The 24,219-nt window shown below is 40.7% G+C and overlaps 2 protein-coding genes across 2 annotated transcripts in view; one reads left to right on the top strand and one right to left on the bottom strand.

Annotated features, from left to right (window-relative positions):
• Positions 1-82: 82 nt before the first annotated feature.
• Positions 83-21,903, bottom strand: TBX10 (T-box transcription factor 10; the record flags this gene model as incomplete). The annotated part of the gene is made up of 9 exons (XM_083365061.1): positions 83-357; positions 1,676-1,764; positions 4,627-4,694; positions 5,342-5,497; positions 7,223-7,394; positions 9,238-9,339; positions 10,253-10,514; positions 21,736-21,808; positions 21,895-21,903. 9 exons carry the CDS (start codon positions 21,901-21,903, stop codon positions 83-85), a joined length of 1,206 nt encoding a protein of 401 aa, XP_083221187.1.
• The window catches only part of ACY3 (aminoacylase 3), a 45,678-nt gene continuing 38,089 nt past the window's right edge, over positions 16,631-24,219 (top strand). Inside the window, exons 1-2 of the mRNA XM_083353885.1 lie at positions 16,631-16,727; positions 17,203-17,266. The gene's annotated coding sequence lies outside the window, so the exon portion shown is untranslated. The remainder of the gene's footprint in view (positions 16,728-17,202; positions 17,267-24,219) is intronic.

Here is a 24,219-nt window from a genome sequence, read left to right as displayed (position 1 = left end):
AATTGGGAGAGATGAAAGGGGTTATTTAGGAAAGTTCAATCTGAACTGGGCCAGGGGACGGGGAATGGCTGCTCCTGCTGTCTCATTGCTCGTAACCACCAGCTGTGTAAATGTTGAGAGTATGGAAGCTGGTTGCCCGGTTGCTAGGGAGGGCATAAGGGGCTGCCCCGGTTCGAGCTCCCACGTAGAAGCTGTGATAGGAAAGATGCTTGTAGGGCAGGGCCCCTGGGGCTTCGTTCAAGGGTCGTCGTGCAATGCATACATCTGGGAGGCTGGCTGGTGTCACCAGAGGTTGATGCTGGAATTGGGAAGCTTCTCTCAGGATGGCAGGAGGAAAGTGGTGATTGCTGGAAAACCCTAGAAAGAGAGAGAGAGAGAGAGAGAGCTGTAGAGAGTAAAAGCTATTCCCAGAAGCCCTGTTCTGTTTCTACACCGTGTGACACTCTTCAAATATACCTTCTTTGCTGTTGCTGACCTGAGTGGGGAAGGCAAAACCTCCACTGAGGAAACCACATCCAGGGAATACTGGTAGCTATATGATTTTGCTAAGTCCTAGGACCGTGGTGGCGAACCTATGACACGCGTGCCACAGGTGGCACGCAGAGCCCTCTCTGTGGGCACACGCGCCGTTGCCCCAGTCCAAGGCCTTCAGCTGGGTTTTAAAAAACCCTTTAGCTTTAGGCCTCCACTGCCGTATGCAAAAAAAAAGGGTTCAATCAATCAATTTCAACTTCTCACGGGGAAAAAAAAGATCTCGCAAAGTTGGAATTGATTGATTGAACTTTTTAGTCCCACCCAGTTTACCATTACCACACCCACCCAATGGGCCATGCCCACCCAATTGGCCACGCCCACCTGGCACCCGACGATACATAAGTGGGTTTTAGGTTGCAGTTTGGGCACCCGTTCTCTAAAAGGTTCGCCATCACTGTCCTAGGATCTCAGGAGATAATAGTGTGATTTACACTTTACTATTTTTAAGTTGTTGGAAATTAGCAATTTAAATATCAGTTCGTTGTTTGGTCCAATGCATTCTCTTGCTAACAGTTAAACTTATTAAACGCGGAGAGCCAGTTTGATGTAGTGATTAAAGATAGGAATATAATCAAACTGCCTCGAGGAAAAAATGAAATGTATGCAAGTCTTTGTTGATGCTGATTCTTCTCTTGCTTGCTAAATGAGAAGATGCCAAGATAACTATTTACTAATTGTGGAAGCCATAATCTTCAACTTTCAGTAGTTTTCCAGGTATTGCCTAGGGGCATTTAAACATTTTTGGTACCTTTATGGTACAGATCTTTAAAGAACGAAGTTCAAGTTTTCCTCTAGTTCTTTACCTAATGATAACTGTGCTTCAGCAAAAATTTGGATTAGATAAAACTTGATTATAGATAGCCAAACCTGGAAGAAAGCTTAAGGGAATGAACAATAAACAGCTAATTTCAGCCTACAATGAGGGCAGGATGGGAGAAGACAGCACTTATTCACAAAAACCTTATAAAACAGTTACGTAAGAAATCATCTAGCTTCATTACCTTAAGCCCCTAAACAGATTAGTAAATCATAAAATCTCAATGTTATGGGATTGTTGGTTTTCCTAGTAGGCACTTGAATTTAAGACTGCTTTCTTGGAGATTTCTCAATTCTAAACTGATAAATTATTTTTTCATCTTACCTTTCTCTGGAATCTCTTGAAGTTGGGCTAAGGAGGAGGCATTCCCATTCCGTGATAAACAACTCAGTAGTTGCCCTGAAGATCCCGGCCTATGCACATACAACATAACCAGTTAAGGTATAAATGTGAAATTTCCCTTAAGTAGTACTCTACAGGAGATTTTTGGGAGAACAACTTGATCCATTTCCAGCTATGTCCTTAGCTACCACTGGTGTCTTAATTCCTCCCTTTTGTTGAGTTATCAGAATGACATAGACTTAGCTGATACAATAAACCATCCTCCAAATATTGGTGGAATGGATTCTATAGCACTTTAGACATTACAGATGGGGTGGAGGGAAAGCCTCATGAGGTAAAGTGAATTGTGACAGAAGTAGCATGACTTGTGTCTCGGGCACCGCCTACCCTTTTCGGAGAATGTATTTCATGATTCAGCCTTTGATCCCTTTGCAACTGTGGAAGCAGGCTAAATTTGTCCTTAGCTGTTCTAGACCCCTGATACAGTTGCAAGAAAAAGTATGTGAACCCTTTGGGATTATGTGGTTTTTTGCATGAATTGGCCATAAAATGCGCTCTAAACGTCATGTAAGTCACAACAATAGAAAAACACAGTCTGCTTAAAATAATACTACACAAACATTAGCTGTTGTCATGTTTTAATTGAAGATAAGATGGAAACATTCACAGTGCAGGATGGAAAAAGTATGTGAACCTTTGGACTTAATAACTGGTTGACTCTCCTTTGGCAGCAATAACCTCAACCAAACGTTTCCTGTAGTTGCAGATCAGACCTGCACAACGATCTGGAGTAATTTTGGACCACTCCTCTGCACAAAACTGTTTCAGTGTAGCAATATTCTTGGGATGTCTGGTGTGAATCGCTCTCTTAAGGTCATGCCACAGCATTTCAATCGGGTTGAGGTCAGGACTCTGACTGGGCCACTCGAGAAGGCGTATTCTGTTCTGTTGAAGCCATTGTTTTGTTGAATTACTTGTATGCTTTGGGTCATTGTCCTGTTGCATCACCCATCCTCTGCGGAGCTCCAGTGGCGGACAGATGGTCGTACGTTTTCCTGCAAAATGTCCTGATAAACTCTGGAATACATTTTCCCATCAATGACAACAATCCGTCCAGGCCCTGAGGCAGCAAAGCAGCCCCAAACCATGATGCTCCCTCCGCCATGTTTTACTTTGGGGATGAGGTTTTGATGTTGCCGTGCTGTGCCATTTTTTCTCCACACATAGTGTTGTGTGTTTTTCCCAGACAACTCAATTTTGGTTTCATCTGTCCATGTTTGAAGTTTGCAAAAGAGCACCTGGATGTTCCACAGCATTACTGGCAAAATATACTGTGGACAGATGAAACCAAAATTGAGTTGTCTGGGAAAAACACACAACACTATGTGTGGAGAAAAAATGGCACAGCACAGCAACATCAAAACCTCATCCCCAAAGTAAAACATGGCGGAGGGAGCATCATGGTTTGGGGCTGCTTTGCTGCCTCAGGGCCTGGGCGGATTGTTGTCATTGATGGGAAAATGTATTCCAGAGTTTATCAGGACATTTTGCAAGAAAACGTACGACCATCTGTCCGCCACTGGAGCTCCGCAGAGGATGGGTGATGCAACAGGACAATGACCCAAAGCATACAAGTAATTCAACAAAACAATGGCTTCAACAGAACAGAATACACATTCTGGAGTGGCCCAGTCAGAGTCCTGACCTCAACCCGATTGAAATGCTGTGGCATGACCTTAAGAGAGCAATTCACACCAGACATCCCAAGAATATTGCTACACTGAAACAGTTTTGTGCAGAGGAGTGGTCCAAAATTACTCCAGATCGTTGTGCAGGTCTGATCTGCAACTACAGGAAACGTTTGGTTGAGGTTATTGCTGCCAAAGGAGGGTCAACCAGTTATTAAGTCCAAAGGTTCACATACTTTTTCCATCCTGCACTGTGAATGTTTCCATTTTATCTTCAATTAAAACATGACAACAGCTAATGTTTGTGTAGTATTATTTTAAGCAGACTGTGTTTTTCTATTGTTGTGACTTACATAACGTTTAGAGCGCATTTTATGGCCAATTCATGCAAAAAACCACATAATCCCAAAGGGTTCACATACTTTTTCTTGCAACTGTATCACATCATCACCAAGACCATGAATTAGGCACCGTAGATCTATTTTGAAGGTATTGATAAGGTATTGATATAGTCGGGGGCTAGCATTTCACAGATTGCCTGGTTGAGAAAGCTGTGGGCATAATCCCTATCAGTTACTTCGTTGTCATTTTGCTCGGTTATTAAAGAAATAAATTGATTTAAACTGGAAAAGAGATGTCCCGAATTAGAACATTACAGATTTTCTCCTTTAGTCAAAAAGAGGTTCTGCCTGAGTATTTTGGGGAGTGGGGGCAACATTATTTTCCCCTATTTCGGCATCATTGTGGATCTATGGAATACCTCTGGGTGCCCTCTGACTGCACTTATTGCCTGAACTGCCCATTCCCTTGCAACAGTTCTCAGTTTGACGTACTTCAACTGGGGTGGAAGTAGACAAAGAGTTCTGCCAGCTTCCTCTTCTAGCCCGAATGACAGCAAAGCCATAAAACTATCTTGCGGCCACCGGTTTTCTGGAAGACTAGTAAATCACCATCTACAGGTAGTTCAGCTGATGAGTGGAAGTCAGATAAGAGTTAATGAAGAAAGGGCTCTCTCAGTGAGTTGTGTAGGGCTCCTTGCTTAATTCCACATCCCCCCTCCACTCCCCTGATCTGTACTTATCAATGAGTCCCATATTTCATTATACCTGCCTAAACAAAATCTGCCTCTATAGGCAACCCACTCAAGTGGAAAGTGCAACAAGGTCTTCAATCCATTGAACAGATCGCTCCATTTATTCAGTTATCAATCTCTGGCTTAGTAGAATAATCTAGGAAGAGACTTACCAGTCATCCGGCTCACACTCCCGGAAACCTTTAGCAAAGGGGTTACTAGCAATTTTCAGCTGGGTGATCTGTCAAAGAGAGGGATAGCTTTATCGGTGATTTACTACCTTCCCTGCCAGCCTCGTCTTTGTTCAGGTAGCTTTCACTAGTCCCAGAGAAAGGAATTTCATGCCAAGTAGCATACTTATCTAAGTCCCTTCACATGCCTCACATAACTGTCTAGTTAGAAGGCCAAGGGACACAATAAACATTTAATTGATTTATATCCTGCCTACCCATTTTTCTGAGGACGTTAGGATAGCACTTAGAAAAGGCAAAGTCTCCTTCAAGTTGAGTTTGACTCCTAGTGGCTTCATTGATAAACCAATTTATAAAAGGTTATCTATCTCATTGTACCCTAGCAAAAAGAGGTTGAGAGATAAAAGTTTAAAGTTATCCAATGAACAATGTGATATACCGGGGCTGGGAGCTAGTCCCTTTCATCCATATTGATTGTATCCCCTCAGATGCCTTCTTAGATTGCTGGTTTAAGATTTGTAATTAGGTTGTCAGTTTAGGGTCATGAGATACTGGTATGTGTTATGCATATTTACCCAGCGGGGGGCGGGGGCATCCTGATTTATCTGCAAGAATTCAGAGGTGTTCTGTCCCACATCAACCCTCTCCCATAAATCATTTCTCTTGGAGGAGAAACCATGATATACTGTGTTCTTACCCGATGGTTCTGATAGGCGGTCACTGCCATAAATTGAGTCTCTGTAAAGATGAAAGATTTGAAATTCTCCTGGGCATAACGCTCACTGTCTGGACGTGGGTCCACCACCACCACATGGAAACGGGGCTGGTATCTGTGCATGGAGTTCAGAATGATCTGTTTGATTAAGAAAATAAAGCTTTTAGGTTAGGGTACAAAATTTAAATTCAGGTGAAGGCACCCATTTTAACATCTTTCCATGATGCATATGGCAGCATGCAACTTTCTTTCACTTTCCCAGATATCAGTAGATATATTCTAATTTGAAATGTGATGGGGGAAAAACACTAGCCAGAAATATTTTTTTTGCTGTCAGCAGTGCTTTTTTTGTAGAAGAAAAAGGTGCCGGAACTCACACGTCATACAACCTGCCTTGCCTACCCTACAAGGTTCCATCCAAAAAAGGTGCCGGAACTCCGTTCTGAGCATTCTATGAGAAAAAAAGCCCTGGCTGTCAGCCAAGGGGCTACATTTCATGAAAGATGCTTTTTATTTATTAAATACTGAAGAAGTAATTCACTCAGGTTCTCTTCACTTTCATGACTAAAGTCTCCATGAAAAAAGCCTACATTGGTTTCCCAATCTGGCAACGGCCAAATGTATTGGATTACAAACGTTAATGGGCCATATATGATGAAAACATGACAAAAGAGAAGTAAACATATACACACATCCACATAATTATATACAAAACCACTATGGGGGAAGGGCAGTGGTCTCATAACTGGACATCCAGTTCAGTTACCATAGTAGACGTTGCTTGGGAACCAGAGAACACACATTGTAGGCAATCTTGCAAAATAAGTTTCATAATTTGCATATCAGCACCACAATCACAGCAAGGGGAATCTTTCTATCCCCACTGATATGGAGCAGAGGCACTTCTTCCATCATCACACCTAATTCTGTTCAGTTTTGTCCAATATACAATAGCTGGGGGGTGGGAGGGAGAGAGGATAATATAGTATACATGCTGTCCTATCCCAGTGACTGGGTGGTTGAAATGGCAATGGTGGAAACAGGAATATCACACATCTGGAGGGTGGAAGGTGGATAAAATTGGTCATAGCTATTAGGTTGGGTCTTGGGTGAGGTTTGTGTTGCAGTCTAGCTGTAATTGCTTGTTCAGATTTTTTGAGCCAGCCCAATTGTGAGATACTGTTATAAATGAAAAGAAGTTTCTTCTTTTACTCCAACAGTATGAAAAATGTGTTGCATAGAAGCAAAAAGATTTATTTCTAGAAGTTTTTTTTTTAAAAAATCCTAATAGAAAATGACTGCATTTTAAAAGACTAATCTCACCTTATTTCCCCATTGCATAATGAGGTAGTTGTCATGGAAGATTAAATAATATATTGATGAGGAAGCTCAAAATCAATTCTTTTTTGCAACTGGGCAACATCTTTACTGAACAAAGAATGCTCATATCTTCAGGTTTTTGTAAAACCTTAACCAAAAAAATGGAAGAGGAAAACAGAAAGTAAATGTTCAATATCTGGTATCTCTCTGTGTGTGTGTGTGTGTGTGTGTTTTCTTCTCCACTACCACAATCCTCCTTTTTTCTTTTTCTGTTTTGAAAAATCTTGTTTGAGAAGAATTTTGGAGAAATGTATTTTTGTTTTTTGCTAATAGATATATAAATAGATAGATATAGCAATATGTTTAGGGTTTTTAAAATCTGAGTATAATGATGATTGCATTTAAAGAATAATATTGCCTTTCTTAAAATAAAAACAGGAGAAAAACATGCAACAATTGCCTTAAGCAGTTGCTATTAAGTCTAGTGCAATCAGGTGAGGAAGCTAAATAGTTATTAATCAGCAACAGTCCAGAGCAACTCACATGGCCGTTGTCATCCATCAAGTTGTTGGTGAGCTTGAGCTTGTCAAAAGAGACAATTTGCCTCATCCACTGTCCTCCCTTGGCAGGAGAGTCAGGATGGAAGTGAACCCGGCCAGGTGTAGCAGGATCCGCCTTGCCAGCTACCAGCCAAGCAGAACTGTGGAATGCATACCTGTAGGAAAGAAGTATCCTGCTGGGACAGGTTGTTACAGTTCTGGCTTATACTGGATCCATCCATTATGTTTGGCTTGCTAGGAAGTCACATTGTTTTCTACTTATCAGCTCAAAAGATTTCCTTTGCTTTCCAGGCCAAGGGAAAAAAATAGGCTAGATCAGTCCAGTTCCAACTATGGAATAGTGAAATACTACCTATAGGAAGTATGCTGCCCTGCTGTGGAACAGAAAAAGTTATCCATCCTAACAACTGGACATCTCAGAGATGAGAATTCTGGCTCTATCCATCAGCCTGGAAGAAGGCCAAAGGATGTTACATACATTGTTTAATACAGGGGTCTTCAAACTTGGCCCTTTTATGACTTTGTGGACTTTAACTCCCAGAATTCCTCAGCCAGTGTGCCTGTTCAGGCATGTTTGACAATACCAATGACTAAGATAGATTGATTCATGCAGAATCCAAAATCTAAATCAAGACCTTTTATAAGTGTAAATGAAATTCTGAACTGAAATATGTTTCAGCAACAAGGCTGTCGCAAGAGAGGAGTGATCATGTGGGTGGATTAAGTCTTTTGGTTCCTGTCAGGTTCTATGTCCCATCTTATTTTTGCTTACTTTCTAAAAATAGATAAATGGTTACTGGGATGCTGCAAAGCAAAATAGCAGTCTCTAGCATCACTTTTTTTATATAAGAATGCCCCTTAATCACATGTAGACATCCCATGCTGCCTTATAACATGCTGATGGCACAAAAAGGGACTTTGTTTGAAAATATGCCATCTACTTTAGGATGACAAACAGCATCCTGAGGAAATAAGACAGACAGCAGGGATGGGATTCTAAATTGTCTTTTGATAAACAGTTTTTCCTCAACGTGGCAGCCATCTTAAAAATCTGTGCATCTCTAATGAATAGCTTCATTCAAGAACCAGATATTGACCTGACTATTGCTAATTCACTTCCATTGTTGACCAAAAGCCAGAATGATAAGAAAACAAGAGGAAGTCAAGGTCATGTGTTTTTCATCCTTGAAGACATGCTAGACAAATAATAATAATGAATCCAACTCTTTGACTCCCAGTTCTTTATTGGCATTGGCAACTGATGCCTCACAGGATTTGCATCACGGACCGGTAGCTGCTGATTCTCTGCTGCGTGCTAATATAGAAACCTAATACAACTTAAATGCATACTACTTATGTGGCTTTTATCTTGAGATAAAAGTGTGGTGTTATTATCCCTTACAACTCTTTTCTCTTCTGAAGAGACCTGATACAGGATATGTTTCCCCCACCCTTCACGGATAATGTTAAATTGAAAAAGAAGGTACACCCTACCTGCCTGGTAGTGATTCTCTATAGCACGGGTGCCAAACTTGATTTCATCACGTGACGTATTATCAGCGGTGGGATTCAGCTGGTTCGCACCAGTTCGGGAGAACCGGTAGCTAATTTTTTGTTGCCCAGGCCCAGAATGGGCTTCCGGAAGTGGTATACACACAGAGAACTGGTTGTTCACGTATTGAATCCCACCACTGTATATTGTGATGGTTTTTGTTTTTGCAGAGCTGGGGTGGGCATGGTTTCCTGATAGAAGTGACAGAAGTGCTATTACAAGGTGGCTGATATTTGAAGGGTTTGGATGGAGGAATGGAAGAGAATAGAAAATCTCAAACCTTCTCAGGCTCAGATTTGTTTTTAAAAAAAATAACAATCCCAGAACCCCTGAACTCTGGTGATAGAAAAGCTTTGATTGTAGAGAATTGGCTGAGATCCCATTGGCTGCAATCATTCATTGAAGTTCCCATTGACATTGATAGGTACAAACTTACGGTCCCGTACCGGTATCTCTTGTCATCCAAAGGGACAAAATCCATTAGAAGGACATAGTCAGCCAATGGGTCCATGCCTGATATCTTCACCTGGAAGGTGGGAAACATCCTCCTGCCACAGAGAAAAAGGAATTTGCAAGATCATTTGTTTAGCCTCCCTGTTGTTTTGGGGAAGGACTTATCATGGCCTGGAAATGCCAGTCAACTGCAAGGGTCTTAGATGGGTAGTGTCTGCTGGCACAAAAAGATGGGTTAATGTGGATAATTGATACAAATGAGTATGCTGCACTGAGCCAGTAGCTTTGGGGTGGGAGCATGGAAAATTTCCTAAAGTGAGCTTTTTTCCTTTCCTTTCCTTTCCTTTCCTTTCCTTTCCTTTCCTTTCCTTTCCTTTCCTTTCCTTTCCTTTCCTTTCCTTCTTTCCTTTTCTCTCCTCTCCTCTCCTCTCCTCTCCTCTCCTCTCCTCTCCTCTCCTCTCCTCTCCTCTCCTCCTTCAGTGCTTTGAAGGCATTACAGAATGTGAGGAAAATATTCCTGAGCTGAGTAAATGCCATACTCAGGGTCACGGAAGGGCAGATATCATGTGCCCAACATTGCAGGGAAACCCACTACAAGTCTTGCCTTAAAGGCCTAAGCCACTTACAAGTAGCTTCTCACAAATTGCCAAGCTGGGCAATTTCTCCCACAGCAGGCAGAAAGCTCTGGAAAAACATTTGAAAGAGAATTAGCTTAACCTTTACACAGTACATCATATTTTACACACATTTTTAACCATTAAAACAGCTGCACCCATTTGGGAATCTCAGGTGCAAAATTAAATTTCTTAATTGTCCTTTACTTTGTTCTTATAAATGTAGTAGAGATGCAATTTTTGTAGCCTCCCTCCTGAATCTTTGCTGAGTGGTGTGCTTTTCCTACTTCTGGTTTGTGGGGAGTTGAAGTCTACTCATATTAAAGATTCCAAGACTGAGAAATGCTGCATTAGATGGTGTTTGTGTCTGTGATCCCAAGTGCATGACACTTACCGTCCTGCCTTGGTGACAATCATTTCGGTGCCAAGGCTGTTGAACTCCTCCCAAAGATTCCTCATTTCCAGTTGCACAGTGACACCAGACACACATTGGTTTTTCCTGGCTAACTGGGAGCTGCCACTTTCCTTCCCTGCTCCATTGCTTCCATATTGCTCAAAGTCTGCCGTCGTGCCCAGCAGACATGATGCAGCCACTGGGCTAGGAGAGAAGGGGCAGCCCTCAGAGGTCAGTACACTCAAACTTGCTGCAATGAATGCTGAGAAAGAAGAGAAAGACAACCACAGTGTCAGCTCCAGATGCCATGGAGAGCAGATTTCTGTAAGCCTCAGGGGGAGAACCAAGATGCAGGGGGGAAAAAATCCCTGCCCATGGAGAAGATCAATGTTAGATTTTGAACATGCCATTGTCTCTTAATATACACGAGTTGAACGTTGGCTTTCATTGAAACATCTGCTTCTTTGGAAGAACTCCATCTGTCTATGGAGATTCTCAGTCATCCAGGTCATGGATGTCCCAACAGTGCTTTTTTTCAAAAGGCAACTGGACTTTGTTTTTCCTTGAAGACTTTTTACTTCTCTTCCAGGAACTGAAGAAGCTTTTTGGATGAGAAGCAAAACGTTTTCAAGGAAAACAAAGTCCAGTTGGCCTTTTGAAAAAGCACCTTTGGGAATTCCTAATGCTTTTGCATATAGACCCAGATAAATGGAGACAATTGAAAGAATAATTTCATCCTTCTGTGGATAGCCTGCTTCCTTACAGTTGTGGATTAACTTTGAAGGATGGTATGAGAATGTACCCCTATGAATAACATAGACTTCACTAATACTATGCCCCAATTGTATGTGCACAACTATTTTTTTCCAAATGTATTAACTCATCCCCCACTTCATGGATTACTGCCTTGTCATGGCAAAGGGGCTTGCGTAATTCAATGAAGCTATGAGCTATGCTGTGCAGGGCCACCCAAGACGGACAAGTCATAGCAGAGAGTTCTGACAAAAGGTGATCCACTGGAGAAGGAAATAGCAACCCACTCTAGTATCTCTGCCATGAAAACCCCATGGACAGTACCAAAAGGAAAAAAGATATGACACTGGAAGATAAGCCCCTCAGGTCGGAAGGTGTCCAATATGCTACTGGGGAAGAGCAGAGGGCTAGTACTAGTAATGTCAGAAAGAATGAAGTGACTGGGCCAAAGCTGAAAGGATGCTCAGCTGTGGATGTGTCTGGTGGTGAAAGGAAAGTCCGATGCTGTAAAGATTTTTTCTCCATAGGAACCTGGAATGTAAGATCCATGAATCAAGGAAAGCTGGACGTGGTCAAACAAGAGATGACAAGACTGAACATCGACATCTTAGGAATCAGTGAACTAAAATGGACAGGAATGGGTGAATTTAATTCAGATGACCATCAGGTATACTACTGCGGGCAAGAATCCCTCAGAAGAAATGGAGTAGTCAATAAAATAGTCAATAAAAGAGTAGGAAAAGCAATACTGGGATACAATCCCCCAAATGACAGAATGATCTCAGTTCGAATCCAAGGCAAACCATTCAATATCACAGTAGTCCAAGTCTATGCCCCAACCACCAGTGCTGAAGAGGATGAAATTGACCAGTTCTAGGAAGCCCTACAGCACCTTATAGAACTAACACCAAAAAATGATGGTTCTTATCATCATGGGGGATTGGAATGCTAAAGTAGGAAGCCAAAAGATAACCAGAATAACAGGCAAGTTTGGCCTTGGAGTACAAAATGAAGCAGGGCACAGGCTGATAGAATTTTGTCAAGAGAATACACTCTTTTCCAACAACCCAAGAGACGGCTCTACACATGGACATCACCAGACGATCAACACAGAAATCAGATTGACTATGTGCTCTGCAGCCAAAGATGGAGAAGCTCTATACAGTCAGTAAAAACAAGACCAGGAGCTGACTGTGGCTCAGACCATGAGGTTCTCATTACAAAATTTAGGCTTAAACTGAAGAAAATAGGGAAAAGCACTAGACCACTCAGGTATGAACTAAATCATATCCCTGACGAATATACAATAGAGGTGACAAATAGATTTAAGGAATTAGATCTGATAGACAGAGTGCCTGAAGAACTATGGACGGAGGTTCGCGACATTGTACAAAAGGTAGGAACTAAAACCATCCCAAAGAAAAAGAAATGCAAGAAAGCAAAATGGCTGTCTTAGGAAGCTTTGAAAATAGCTGAGGAAAGGAGGGAAGCGAAACGCGAGGGAGAAAAAGAAAGATACACCCAATTGAATGCAGAATTCCAGAGAATGGCTAGGAGAGATAAGAATGCCTTCTTAAATGAACAGTGCAAAGAAATAGAAGAAAACAATAGAATAGGGAGGACCAGAGATCGCTTCAAGAAAATTGGAGAGATGAAGGGAACGTTTCATGCAAAAATGGGCATGATAAAGGACCAAAATGGCAGGGACCTAACAGAGGCAGAAGAGATTAAGAAGAGGTGGCAAAATTACACAGAAGAACTATACAAGAACGAGCTTAACATCCCTGATAACCATGATGAGGTGGTCACTGACCTCGAGCCAGACATCCTAGAATGTGAAGTGAAGTGAGCCTTAGGAAATCTGAGCAACATCAAAGCTAGTGGAGGTGACAGTATTCCAGCTGAGCTATTCAAAATCTTAAAAGACAATGCAGTAAAAGTGCTACACTCAATTTGCCAGCAAATTTGGAAAACTCAACAGTGGCCACAGGATTGGAAAAGATCAGTTTATATTCCAATTCCAAAGAAAGGCAGTGCCAAAGAATGTTCAAACTATCGCACCATTGCACTCATTTCACATGCTAGTAAAGTTATGCTTGAAATCCTACAAGCTAGACTCCAGTAGTATGTAGATCGAGAACTACAAGAAGTACAGGCAGGAACTAGAGATCAAATTGCCAACACATGCTGGATCATGGAGAAAGCTAAGGAGTTCCAGAAAAACATCTACTTCTGCTTCATTGATTATGTTAAAACATTTGATTGTGTGGATCACAACAAACTGTGGCAAGTTCTTAAAGAGATGGGAGTTCCAGACCATCTTATATCTCTTGAGAAACCTATATGCGGGTCAAGAAGCAACAGTGAGAACTGGACACAGACCCACTGATTGGTTCAAAATTGGGAAAGGAGTCTGGCAAGGCTGTATACTGTTGCCCTGCCTGTTTAACTTATATGCAGAGCACATCATGAGAAAGGCAGGGCTAGATGAATCAAAAGTTGGAGTTAAGATTGCCAGGAGAAATATCAACAGCCTAAGATATGCAGATGATACCACTCTAATGGCAGAAAGTGAAGAGGAACTAAAGATCCTCTTGTTACTGGTAAAGAAGGAGAGTGCAAAATTTGGTTTGAAACTTAACATTAGGAACACCAGGATCATGGCACCCAGCCCTCTCAATTCCTGGCAAATAGATGGGGAAGAAATGGAGGTAGTGACAGATTTTATTTTCCTGGGCTCCAAGATCACCGCAGACGGGAACTGCAGCCAAGAAATTAAAAGACACTTGCTCCTGGGAAGGAAAGCCATGGCAAATCTAGACAACACTCTAAAAAGCAGAGACATCACCCTGCCAACAAAAGTGCATATAGTCAAGGCTATGGTCTTCCCAGTTGCAATGTATGGCTGTGAAAGTTGGACCATAAGAAAGGCTGAGCGCCAAAGAATTGAGGCCTTTGAACTATGGTGCTGGAGAAGACTCCTGTGAGTCTCTTGGACTGCAAGGCAATCAAACTGGTCAGTCCTAGAGGAGATCAACCCTGACTGCTCTTTAGAAGGCCAGATCCTGAAGTTGAAACTCAAATACTTTGGCCAACTAATGAGTAGGAAGGACTCACTGGAGAAGAGCCTAATGCTGGGAAAGGTTGAGGGCAAGAGAAGAAGGGGACGACAGAGAATGAGGTGGCTGGATGGAGTCACTGAAGCAGGAGGCGTGAGCTTAAATGGATTTCAGAAGATGGTAGAGGACAGGAAGGCCTGGAGGAATGTTGTCCATAGGGTCGCGATGGGTCGGACATGAGTTTGCAACTAACAACAACATTAACTCATCCCACACCCATGTTTGTAAAGATGCATTGGAAAATTAAAGGACATTAAATGAATGAACCTTTATTTTCAAAGTATAACGTATACATTGAGATTATCAGGTCACCTTTTTAGTTAAAGAATAACTCAACCAAACCTTATATTATATATAATTACATGGGTAGGATATAATCTATTTGACTTCATCTTAGACTGTGGTTTCTGTGTTTGGAAGATTTGCAACTGGCTCTCAGTGACACTCAATCTTGGGCCATGCTGACACATAACCTTCAACATACAATAAGCCACCACCCCTCCCATTCCCCAAGCTTTCTTGAGTGCTGAATGTGTGCTTCAAAAAAATGTTTGTCATCAAAAAGCTTTTTCTTATAAAAGTAAACTGTTCCAATGCACTTGTGGGTTTTTTTAATTGAAAAAAGGAGGACATGTGTAAATATACATGCATTTGTTGCAGATGGCATTTGTTTTTTTCTGAATTCCACCTCAATTAGAAGGATAATCACGTGTTCTAATTGGTACACTCATATGCTGTGGTTAATTTCTGAAGGCGGACATGAATATCTGCCTAAATGGAAGTCTTAGTCCCTTATTGCAAATGATTGGAAATGAGGCTTATTCACTGATTATAAGTACTTATGTCTGCTCAGAGATAAAATTTCCTTAAAATATGATCAATATGTGTTCTAAGACATAAGTTATGAATTTAAAAATACACTTCTCATAACCTTTTCTGCACAAAACAGAAGAAAGTACCAGCGTCTTCTGAAAATCTAGCTCACATTTGATCCTGATTTAGTTGTGCAGATATGTACCCTGTCACTGCTAAAAGCACTTAACCAAGGAATCACACAACACACTGATCACTAAACTTGAGTTGGCAAAACAGAATTGTTATGTGATCATATAACATACTCTGTCCAAACAAGTAAACAATATTACAGTTCAACATGATGGCTTAGTTCATGTAACAAACTAAGAAAATGGCTGAGTTCCTACAACAGGCCAAACCACACTAGAAAAAACATATTATGTAAAACCAAAAAAAGCAAAAATAATAAATAATCCATCCAAACCAATTCTTCATTATCCATACCTCTTGAACATTAAAGGAGATGATGGCGGATGATGCTTTTTCTGTTTCAGGTTACTTTTATAAGGGAACCGGTAGATTGCAACAGAGCTGTAGGATGGAACCGGAGCAAAATCTGATTTTCAAAACATGCCTGATGTTTTGAGGATAATGTTCTTTCTTTGCCTGGATTGAGAGGTTCTTTCCCTATTTGTATGTTGCTATGGCACCAAAATGCTCCAGCCACTTTTTTTTGGCTGTGTTTCCATAACAGTGCCTTCATTTGGGTTCTAGTCCATAAGTGAGAGAAGCTTAATTCATTGCAGTATGCTTTCCCCCATATCTTGACATTGCCTAAGGCCAGCCTCACAATGTGTAAAATCAGTTTTATCCCGTGTTTCCTTGCAAGGAAATCAGATGGTTTTAGTGACTTGAAAACAAAATGCAGGAGAGAGATTACCAGTGGGAAAAGGAAATTTTATGCTGGTAATTTTCTGTTGTGTCAAGGATGGACGGAGAGACCTTTAACTTGGCAATGTGGAAAAGGCCTCTTGAGTCAGGAAAAATGCTGGCAAAACATCTTGCAAATTACGTAGTATGAGAAAAGTTTAATAATTTGTTACACTGTTAATAGTAGATGATGGGAATACATTATCCCCATCCCATTCTTTCACAAGAGGAAGCTGATTTTTTTTATTATTTGTTTCTGGCCTGAACCACCCAAATCAACTCTTAATTTTAACTGAAAAAGAAGAAGAAATGAAAGGTTGCATTGGCAACAAAAACTAAAGTGTTGGAAGATTAAAAAAGATTGCAGCTCTGTACTGGGGCTCCTCCTTTCTCTTTATTTATTATTACTTTGAATAGTTGAATAGTTTTGCTTTTTCAAAGTTCCTTAGGGAAATTTTGCTTTAGGCTTTCTCTTTGTAGAAGAATGATTTTCCTGCTGTGAAAATGTCTTCCCTTTTGTGTTAAGGCTATTTTGATTGTTTTCTTAAACTAGCTTTTTGAGGTTGGATATTTGGGTCATGAAGAATTTGGCAATAATTCACTTTTCTTCCTAGTTGTGAAAGTTTTTCCCCGTGTTATGAATATATTTATATATAGAGAGAAAGAGAATGAGAGAGAGATTATTGCACTCTTGTTCACTTCTTGATGAGATTCAGGTTGCATTATTTAACTTTTATTTTTTTTTCCCTTCAACTGCATTTGGATTACTTTTCTACCAGGACATTCCTGAAGTCTGCACTTTGGACTTTCAATTAGAGTTTCAACGTTTTCACTAGAGCCTACAGGAGTTTGTTGCTTGAATCTCAGCTGTGGACCAGGTAATTAAAATTCTCTCTCTCTCTCTCTCCCATTCTCTGTGCCAAATGTCTGGAAAACCTAGAATTGTATTTATTTAGCCAAAGTGAAGGAAGCTTAGGTGAATTCAATTAAGATTCAATAAAGTGGGACCAGGGAGCAACAAACAAGAAAAACTATTGCTTAAAACCAACCCTTGATGCTTCATGGTTGCTAGAGCAGGAGCTAGGACAGTTTTACAGGACTTTTCAGCCTGATAGACCTTTTTAGCTGAAGCCCGCATAGTACTTCCTACACTGGAAGTATGGTATTAGTGGGATTAGCTTTATGAGCCAAGCTGGCATGCTTGAGAGGAACAATGCAAAATCTGTCATTGAAAAGAATCAGTTTTGGACCTAGAAGATCCAAACATGGTTTTATCATTTATTTAGATGTGTATTGCTGATGGGAACCACCCAATTGTTGATAGTCTAGTGACACTGAGTTTTCTGTGAGCAGATCTGGAGGATCAGAGCACACTCCTTACAGCTGATGTGAAAAACTGTTGCCCCAGACAATCCCAGTAAGTAAACTAGAGTTAAAATTGTTCTGTCCAACAGCAAATCAATTATTATCACTAGTTTTTCTAATCAGTTAATGGTTACTGTACCTTATTTACATTAACGCCTTAATTCAGCTTCTTTTCACCTTGCTTTTTCCAGTAGAGCCTAGGAAACTTTAAATTAAACTTTGCGTGTTGTAAGTACTCCATCTTGTGGTTTCATTACCCCATTTTCCTTTGTCCTTTTTATATAATAATACTTTACATTTTCCCTAAAACATTTGTTTATGCATAATATTTATTTTGTCCTTTGATATGCCTTAAAAATTTCTCCTTTTTGGCTCCTAACGTCAAATGAAATATTCAAAATGATTGCTTTCTGTCCAGATCTAGTTAGAACTGCAGTTTCATTGGGATAAAGAAATAAACATCCACTTCCTAAATCTGTTTGATACGACCATCTAGATTCCAGGTGGCAGTGCCTAATCAATTTGGCTTGATCCTGAAAAGCTAAACAAGGTTGAAATGCATTTATTGTTTGGATGGGAGACAACCAAGCAATTTGTGTGCTGAAGAGTGGTTTGGAATGAAAGCAGAGTCAAGCCTGAATCAAGGTGGAAACGTTTGACTAGCAATGTATGTTCAGCCATGTATAGTTTCCCACAGGGATATAGCTAATATCCCAGTTCTGGGTATGTCATATGCTGCTCCATCTGGAAGCTGAGGAGATTAATGTCCTGCTCTTTTTGTACAATTCTCTTCTTTTCATACAACTTACCTTGTTCTTTTCATCCCTCTCTAGAACCCTCAGAAAAATCACATGGGTATTATATATATTTTAAATATATATTTTATTTATTTTATTTATTTATTTATTTAAATATATATTTTATTTCTCAAAAAGGCAAGGAATGTTTTGTAATGGTATGCGGGAGTGACCTTTGAAGGCAGGGAGAAGAGCCACAGCTGGGGAGACAGCAGGATAAGAGGCAGTTTAGCCCACAGAAGGAATGTGGGGATGGTAAACCTCTCCAAAGGGAACCTCCCTAGTTTTTTGGGCTGTATAGGCAATAGGAGAGAAATGTACTTTCAGACTCACAAAATTCTGGTAATGTAACCTTATAATAAAGAGTTCGGTTGTGTTGAACTTACACAGCCATCCAAAGGTTTCTGGAGAGATGCACTTAATCTCTCCAGCTGTCAATTCACACAGTTGTGCAGATCCCTGAAAAACTGTGACTATGTTATCCAACCAAAGCATAAGCCTATCTGCTATTCTTCTACTATTCACCTTGGCTTACCTGTCTAACCTCTTTTCATTTCCCTTGTCTGAGAACATCAGGGCCATCCAGGGCCAGCAAATTTCCTTAAAAGAAGAAGGATGATCAACTCACGACTCATTGCCTATGTATGGTCCCTAAACTCAGCTTTGCAACCTCCCGGAGTACATTGCCAAAATTCAATAACAAAACAAGGGGTGGGGGTGGTTTGCAACACAATTAGGTTTTCTTTAAACTGAACCTCCTCAATTATATAAGGAGTTTAATTATCAACCTTGTTTAGCATCTATCCAATCAAAATGGCTGTTAAAATTGAATCCATCCATCATGTGAACTGCTGTTAAACTGTAAATAATAAAAACTAAGGGGGAAAAAAGCTCCAAGCACCACTCAGCAGCTACACCCAATGCCTTGTAGCCCTGCAAGTTCTGTCACAGGAAGAGTCACTGGGTAGAAGGGCCAATGAGATATGGCTGTTGGAAGCTGCACTGTGAGCTTCCTAGCAGGGAGACCCAACTACCTCACCTGCCTTGCTGGCTGGAAGCCAATGTGTACCTACCTTCCCCTCTAAGGACACCCATGCAATCATTCCCATTATTTCAGGATTCTGACTGAAGTGGTTATAGCAACCCCCACCACTTCCTTCTTAAGCATGTGCCTCATTTCATTCCATGGGTGGCATTTAAAAATCATACAAGCATGTAATTAGATGAATTCATTATTGTGACTTAATCATATGTGCCCCTCATATACTGATACAAACAAGGAGCTCCACCCATTTCTACCACAACAAACCGTTTAGCTTAATGTTTTCTAGGTGTAGCAGCGCCACCAGACACTCCTGGGGACTGAGTCAGATTCTTGTGCCCTCGGAACGTTTCCTATGAAGTTTTAGAACGGGTTTCCTTTGAGATGACCCAGGCTGCTACTCTTTAGGATCCCAAATTGACCTAGATAAAAGAAATGGTACCTTACTATCTACAGCATCCAAGGATTTTATTGAACAGGCACACGTGGAAATCACCGGAAAGGCCCGGCTCAAGTGTCAAGCATGCTGCTTCTCTACATAGCAATGCAATGTAAGAGTAAGCTATCTTTAAGACAACCTTTCCCAACCTTTACATTTGGGATGATGGGAGTTGTAATCCAACACTTCTCAATAGCACTAGTTTGGAGAAGCAGCATTAGTCCAATAACTGTCCCCGTATCTTTCCTAGCACTAGAGGAACCTACTGGCTTGGAAGAAATCAAAATGCTCAAAGAGAAAACCACCAAGATCCAAAACATGGATGAGTACATTGCTGGGGTTCAATTACCTGACATTGTACGTAGCTGGAAGGCTGTGGGAAGACTCTGGCTTGTTCAGTTCATTCCCTTCTCAGTCTTTCCATATCCTCCTCTGCAATGTTCTGAGCTGGATCTCCAGAATGGCGTGAGCGATTTTATTTTCCATCCCTGCAGGGCCGGGGGGCTAGTGGTAGACGCATATCAAGAGAGGTTTCCATTCCCTCCAATGAGCAGCAAGGCAGGGAGGAGAGTGAATGAGATAAAGGCTTGGTTGGATGAAAGCAGCACATGCTGGAATCATCTGCTGCTCATGTCCATGCAGCCAACACCCATCGATTAATGAGCCCAATGAGCAGGTGACCAGGGGCAGCAGTCCTGGGACCACCTCCTGGGCTGAAATAATATTGCTAAAGCCAGAGGGCAAAAAGCTTCCTCTGAGTACAGTGGGCATGACAGCTCTAATTGTTGTTAGCATTTCTCATAGAAAGAGAAACAGAAGCCATGATGGAAGAGTCCAAGTCTGTTGCTAGTGTAAAGTGAGCAGGGAGCTCCTGGTCAGCTCCTGAGTACCTTTCCATGTTGTATCAAAGAGGAGGGTTTTGCAAATGCAGTTTTTTTTCTGATCCCTGGCAGTTTAATAACAGGATGGAATACTTTTGCACATTTTCTTTTCTACACAGGACATTATTACAGGTCTCTCCCCAACCAAACTTTCTTTGCATCCTATTGTCCCAGCTGCCAGGTTGTTAAGGCCACTCTTTTTTCCAGGGATGTTTTATCTAGAAAATCTGTGGAGTAGGGAATTCAGAGTAATGGTATTTTGGCTGCCTGGGGTATTTACTGACCACGGTGGGCACCTAATACTCCAAAGATTCATCAGAAAACATCATCAACTCTATGCAATTAAATCCTTTATTTGTAGATGACTAGAATCAGAGAGAGAAATAAGCCAGGGCAAGATGCATAAGACTGCCATACAAATGTTATGCTCTCTGGTTCAAATTCACAGACTTGCAAACTTCATTAATTCAAGGGAAAATTTAAGAAGGCACTACAACTAGATAGACAGACAGACAGACAGACAGACAGACAGACAGACAGACAGACAGACAGATAGATAGGTAGATAGGTAGATAGAGAGATAGAGAGATATAGATATAGATATTTATATATATTGATCACTGATTTAGGGATTTATTGATTAAAAAGTTTTTTTATGGGAAGAAAGGAATTGTGATATGCAGTATGGGAGGGTAGAGATGGTAACTGCTACATTTATAACTGCTGCAAAGAAGATTGGAAGTCACTTCTTTAGATCTTTCTTTTTCTTCCCTTTTTGTTATTTACTTTTTTTAACCTATTAATTTTTTTCTATTTCTTCCTCTATGTTTCTGTAGTTTTTAAAAAATCTTTTATTAAAAATTATTTATTAAAAATTTAATTCAGAAGAGGACAAGGCCTTTGGCTACATCTTTCAATGTACAATTGACCTAGGAAGCTGGCTTTGCAATGATTGAGTTTCTACATTTTGTTAAATTGGTTTATTCAGTCCTAGTTTGATGAGTAACCACAGCCAAAACCATTCACATCATGGTTTAGTACAATTTTAAAATCCAGCCATGATGTTGGCAGATATCTCATAAGAGAATGCTAAATAGTTCAAAGATAATGCATACATTGCCATTTCTCCGGAATCATGCTTTTCCTGGGTCCATAAACATTTTTTATTCTTGTCCTCTATTATCTCCTCAAATACACAGGTTTTAATTCAAAGCTCAGTTCCCTGGAGTAGGACTTTCCTAGTCTCCACATATTTTTACTTAGATTTATGAAATGTACTTGGCTTTCATATTCCACATCTGGAAAAGGATGCAAAAGTAGTCTAACCTGATGCAAAATGGCAATTATGAGAGAAACAATTACCAGCCAAACTCTGAGGATGATTGACAGATCCAGCTGCCATCAGGGGACCTTGTTCCTCCCACACTATTGGTACCTGGGCAAGGGCAAGGGTATGGATTGGATCGCAAGGGAGATGGCAAGTGAATGGTCAGTATGGACCATAGTAACGGGCTCACGCACTGAGGCCATCCTGGCCAAGGCGCCTTCAAAATCTGGGTTAGATTTCATTTCATTTCATTTATTAAATTTGTATACCGCCCTTCTCCCGAAGGACTCAGGGCGGTGAACAGGGCACATATAAATAGAAAATACAAAAATTAAAAGAGAATTAAATAATCGCCCAGATAAAACAGTAACAATATAAAAACCCAGATTTGGGGTGAGCCCCAGGCATGTATAATATCAGGATGGATTAATAATAATAATCAAGCCCACTGAAAAGGAAAAGTGGGCTAAATACAGGGGCAGCTGTCTGGTCTTCCTTCCCCTCCTCCTGTTTAGCCTTCAGGCTCCTGGACGTGGCCCTCCTTTTCTCACCATCCATCTTCTCCTGCCAAGCTAGTGACAGTTGCGCCTGGTCCTTTCTCACACCTGCTCATCTCACTGCTCAATACCTGCCCAGCAGTTATATTAGAGCTGCCATGGGTGGTGACAGAGGGAGATAAATGGGCAGCCAAGAAGAGGAGAGAGAGAAATCAGGGACTAGGGTGAAGAGCTGGTGCTTTTAGAAGGGGGGGGGAATCTCTTGCCAGAAAGGAGAAGAGTTTGGGGAAGTCACTGGTTTGAAAACAGGCCTCTGCTGAGGCATTTTGGAAGCAGCCAAGAACAGCAAAGACATTTTCCATTCCCCAAAAGGCATAAATGGGCTTTATGCTCCACTGTTCCAAAGCGTCAGCAGAAAGAAGGAAATTTCCTCCAGGTTCATGTCACACCAAATTTTGAAACAATGAAGCCCACCATTGTTTTGATTTTCTATGACTGCCTCTGGAATACACGGAGTCCAAAGGTACTCTGTGGAGTAAACACTGTTTATTGTAGTATTTTAACTTCCCATCTGCTCTACTAAGTGACAACACCTGACTTATCTAGGCAAATCTAGAAAAGGCTAAGCAAGGTTCTTATAGTTGGTACTTGGAAGGAAGGAAATATCAGGTCTAAGCACCTGACCCCCAAAATGGATAAACATCCTGCATGAAGGCCATTGCAAATTCCTTATGTAGTATTTGCCAAGAAAATTGTATGATGTTGTTCATAAAGTCATTAGGGTTTAGGCTTGACTCAAAAAGAAGCAGGAACACTATTTCTATGCCTCTCATTACACAGCTCTTAACTGAGGTTTCAAATATCTTAAATTTAAACAGTTGCCATTGGGAATTCTTTAACCTGAAAGCTGTAATCTACATCAAATATAAAGTAAGGAATTTTCTTATTAAGTGTGTCATTCAGCCAATAGGTCCTCTTTGTTCTAAAGTTTATAGTTGCCCTTGAATTTGGAAACACTTTTCTGTTTCTTGTTATTTTTTATTGTGCTTGCATAACCAGTACTTTCATGATTTTTTTGTTCTCAGATTTAGCCCAGCAAGCTTGGAAGTGTAATGGCTGGTATTAAGGACAATATCCTTCTCAATGATAATGATTACACTTCACCTGAGTAGTAAAGCATAATTTTAAGTAAGGCATAAAAGTCAATAAAGATCCAGTTTGGTATAATAGTTAAAATCATTTGGGAGAACTTGGGAGAGACCCTCCCTTTCTTAGTCCTGGGAGCCATTTCTGAATGTTGCCAGGAAAAATGCAGGGATTAAAGTAGATCTAAAAATGAGGGGAAGAGGAAGAAGAGGAAGAAGAAGATGCTACACTGGATATACAAATGAAACCAGCTGATGTTTTACCAAATCAAAAAAGTGACTGGGATAACTTTGTTACACTGGATTTTCAAAAGAGATCCACTAAAGTTGTGAAAAAATTTGTAAGAGGGGATGAAGAAAAAAAATGAGAAGAAATCATGTTCCAGGACTTTGAGGGGATTAAGGTTTAACATATTTTTATATTAAAAATGAGAGAGAAGGAATATAAAAAGAACAGGATTGTTAAAATTAAAAGGAAGAAATATAAAGTTGGTTTATTTGATCAATTGTTATATCTGGTAATTCTTAATGGACTTTTGCTGACCAGGACAGAACAACAAGGCTTTAAAGATTTGCTTATAGATTTGAGACATGGGAAGAAGAGGTCATTTGTCGTATTTTAAGAGAAAGTGATGTTACTAACTGTTAAGTCGTGGGCTCTGATGAGCAGGAATGATGACACAAGACTGAGTACAGGGAAACTCATTCTTTTATTCTTGCTGGAACTGTACTGAAGCTTGGGCCGCAACCAGTCACAATATATAGCCTAGCCCCTAGGTGGCAGCCAATAGGTTTGAACCCACGCTTGCCGCCTGGGGCTGACCAATTGCAGGACCGGAGACGGCCTGTCTGGGTTGCTGGAGAGCCGTTAGCTCCT

Source organism: Vipera ursinii, assembly GCF_947247035.1.
Source record: "Vipera ursinii genome assembly, chromosome: 1".
NCBI lineage: Eukaryota > Metazoa > Chordata > Lepidosauria > Squamata > Viperidae > Vipera > Vipera ursinii.
This window is presented reverse-complemented; position numbering and strand designations above follow the sequence as displayed.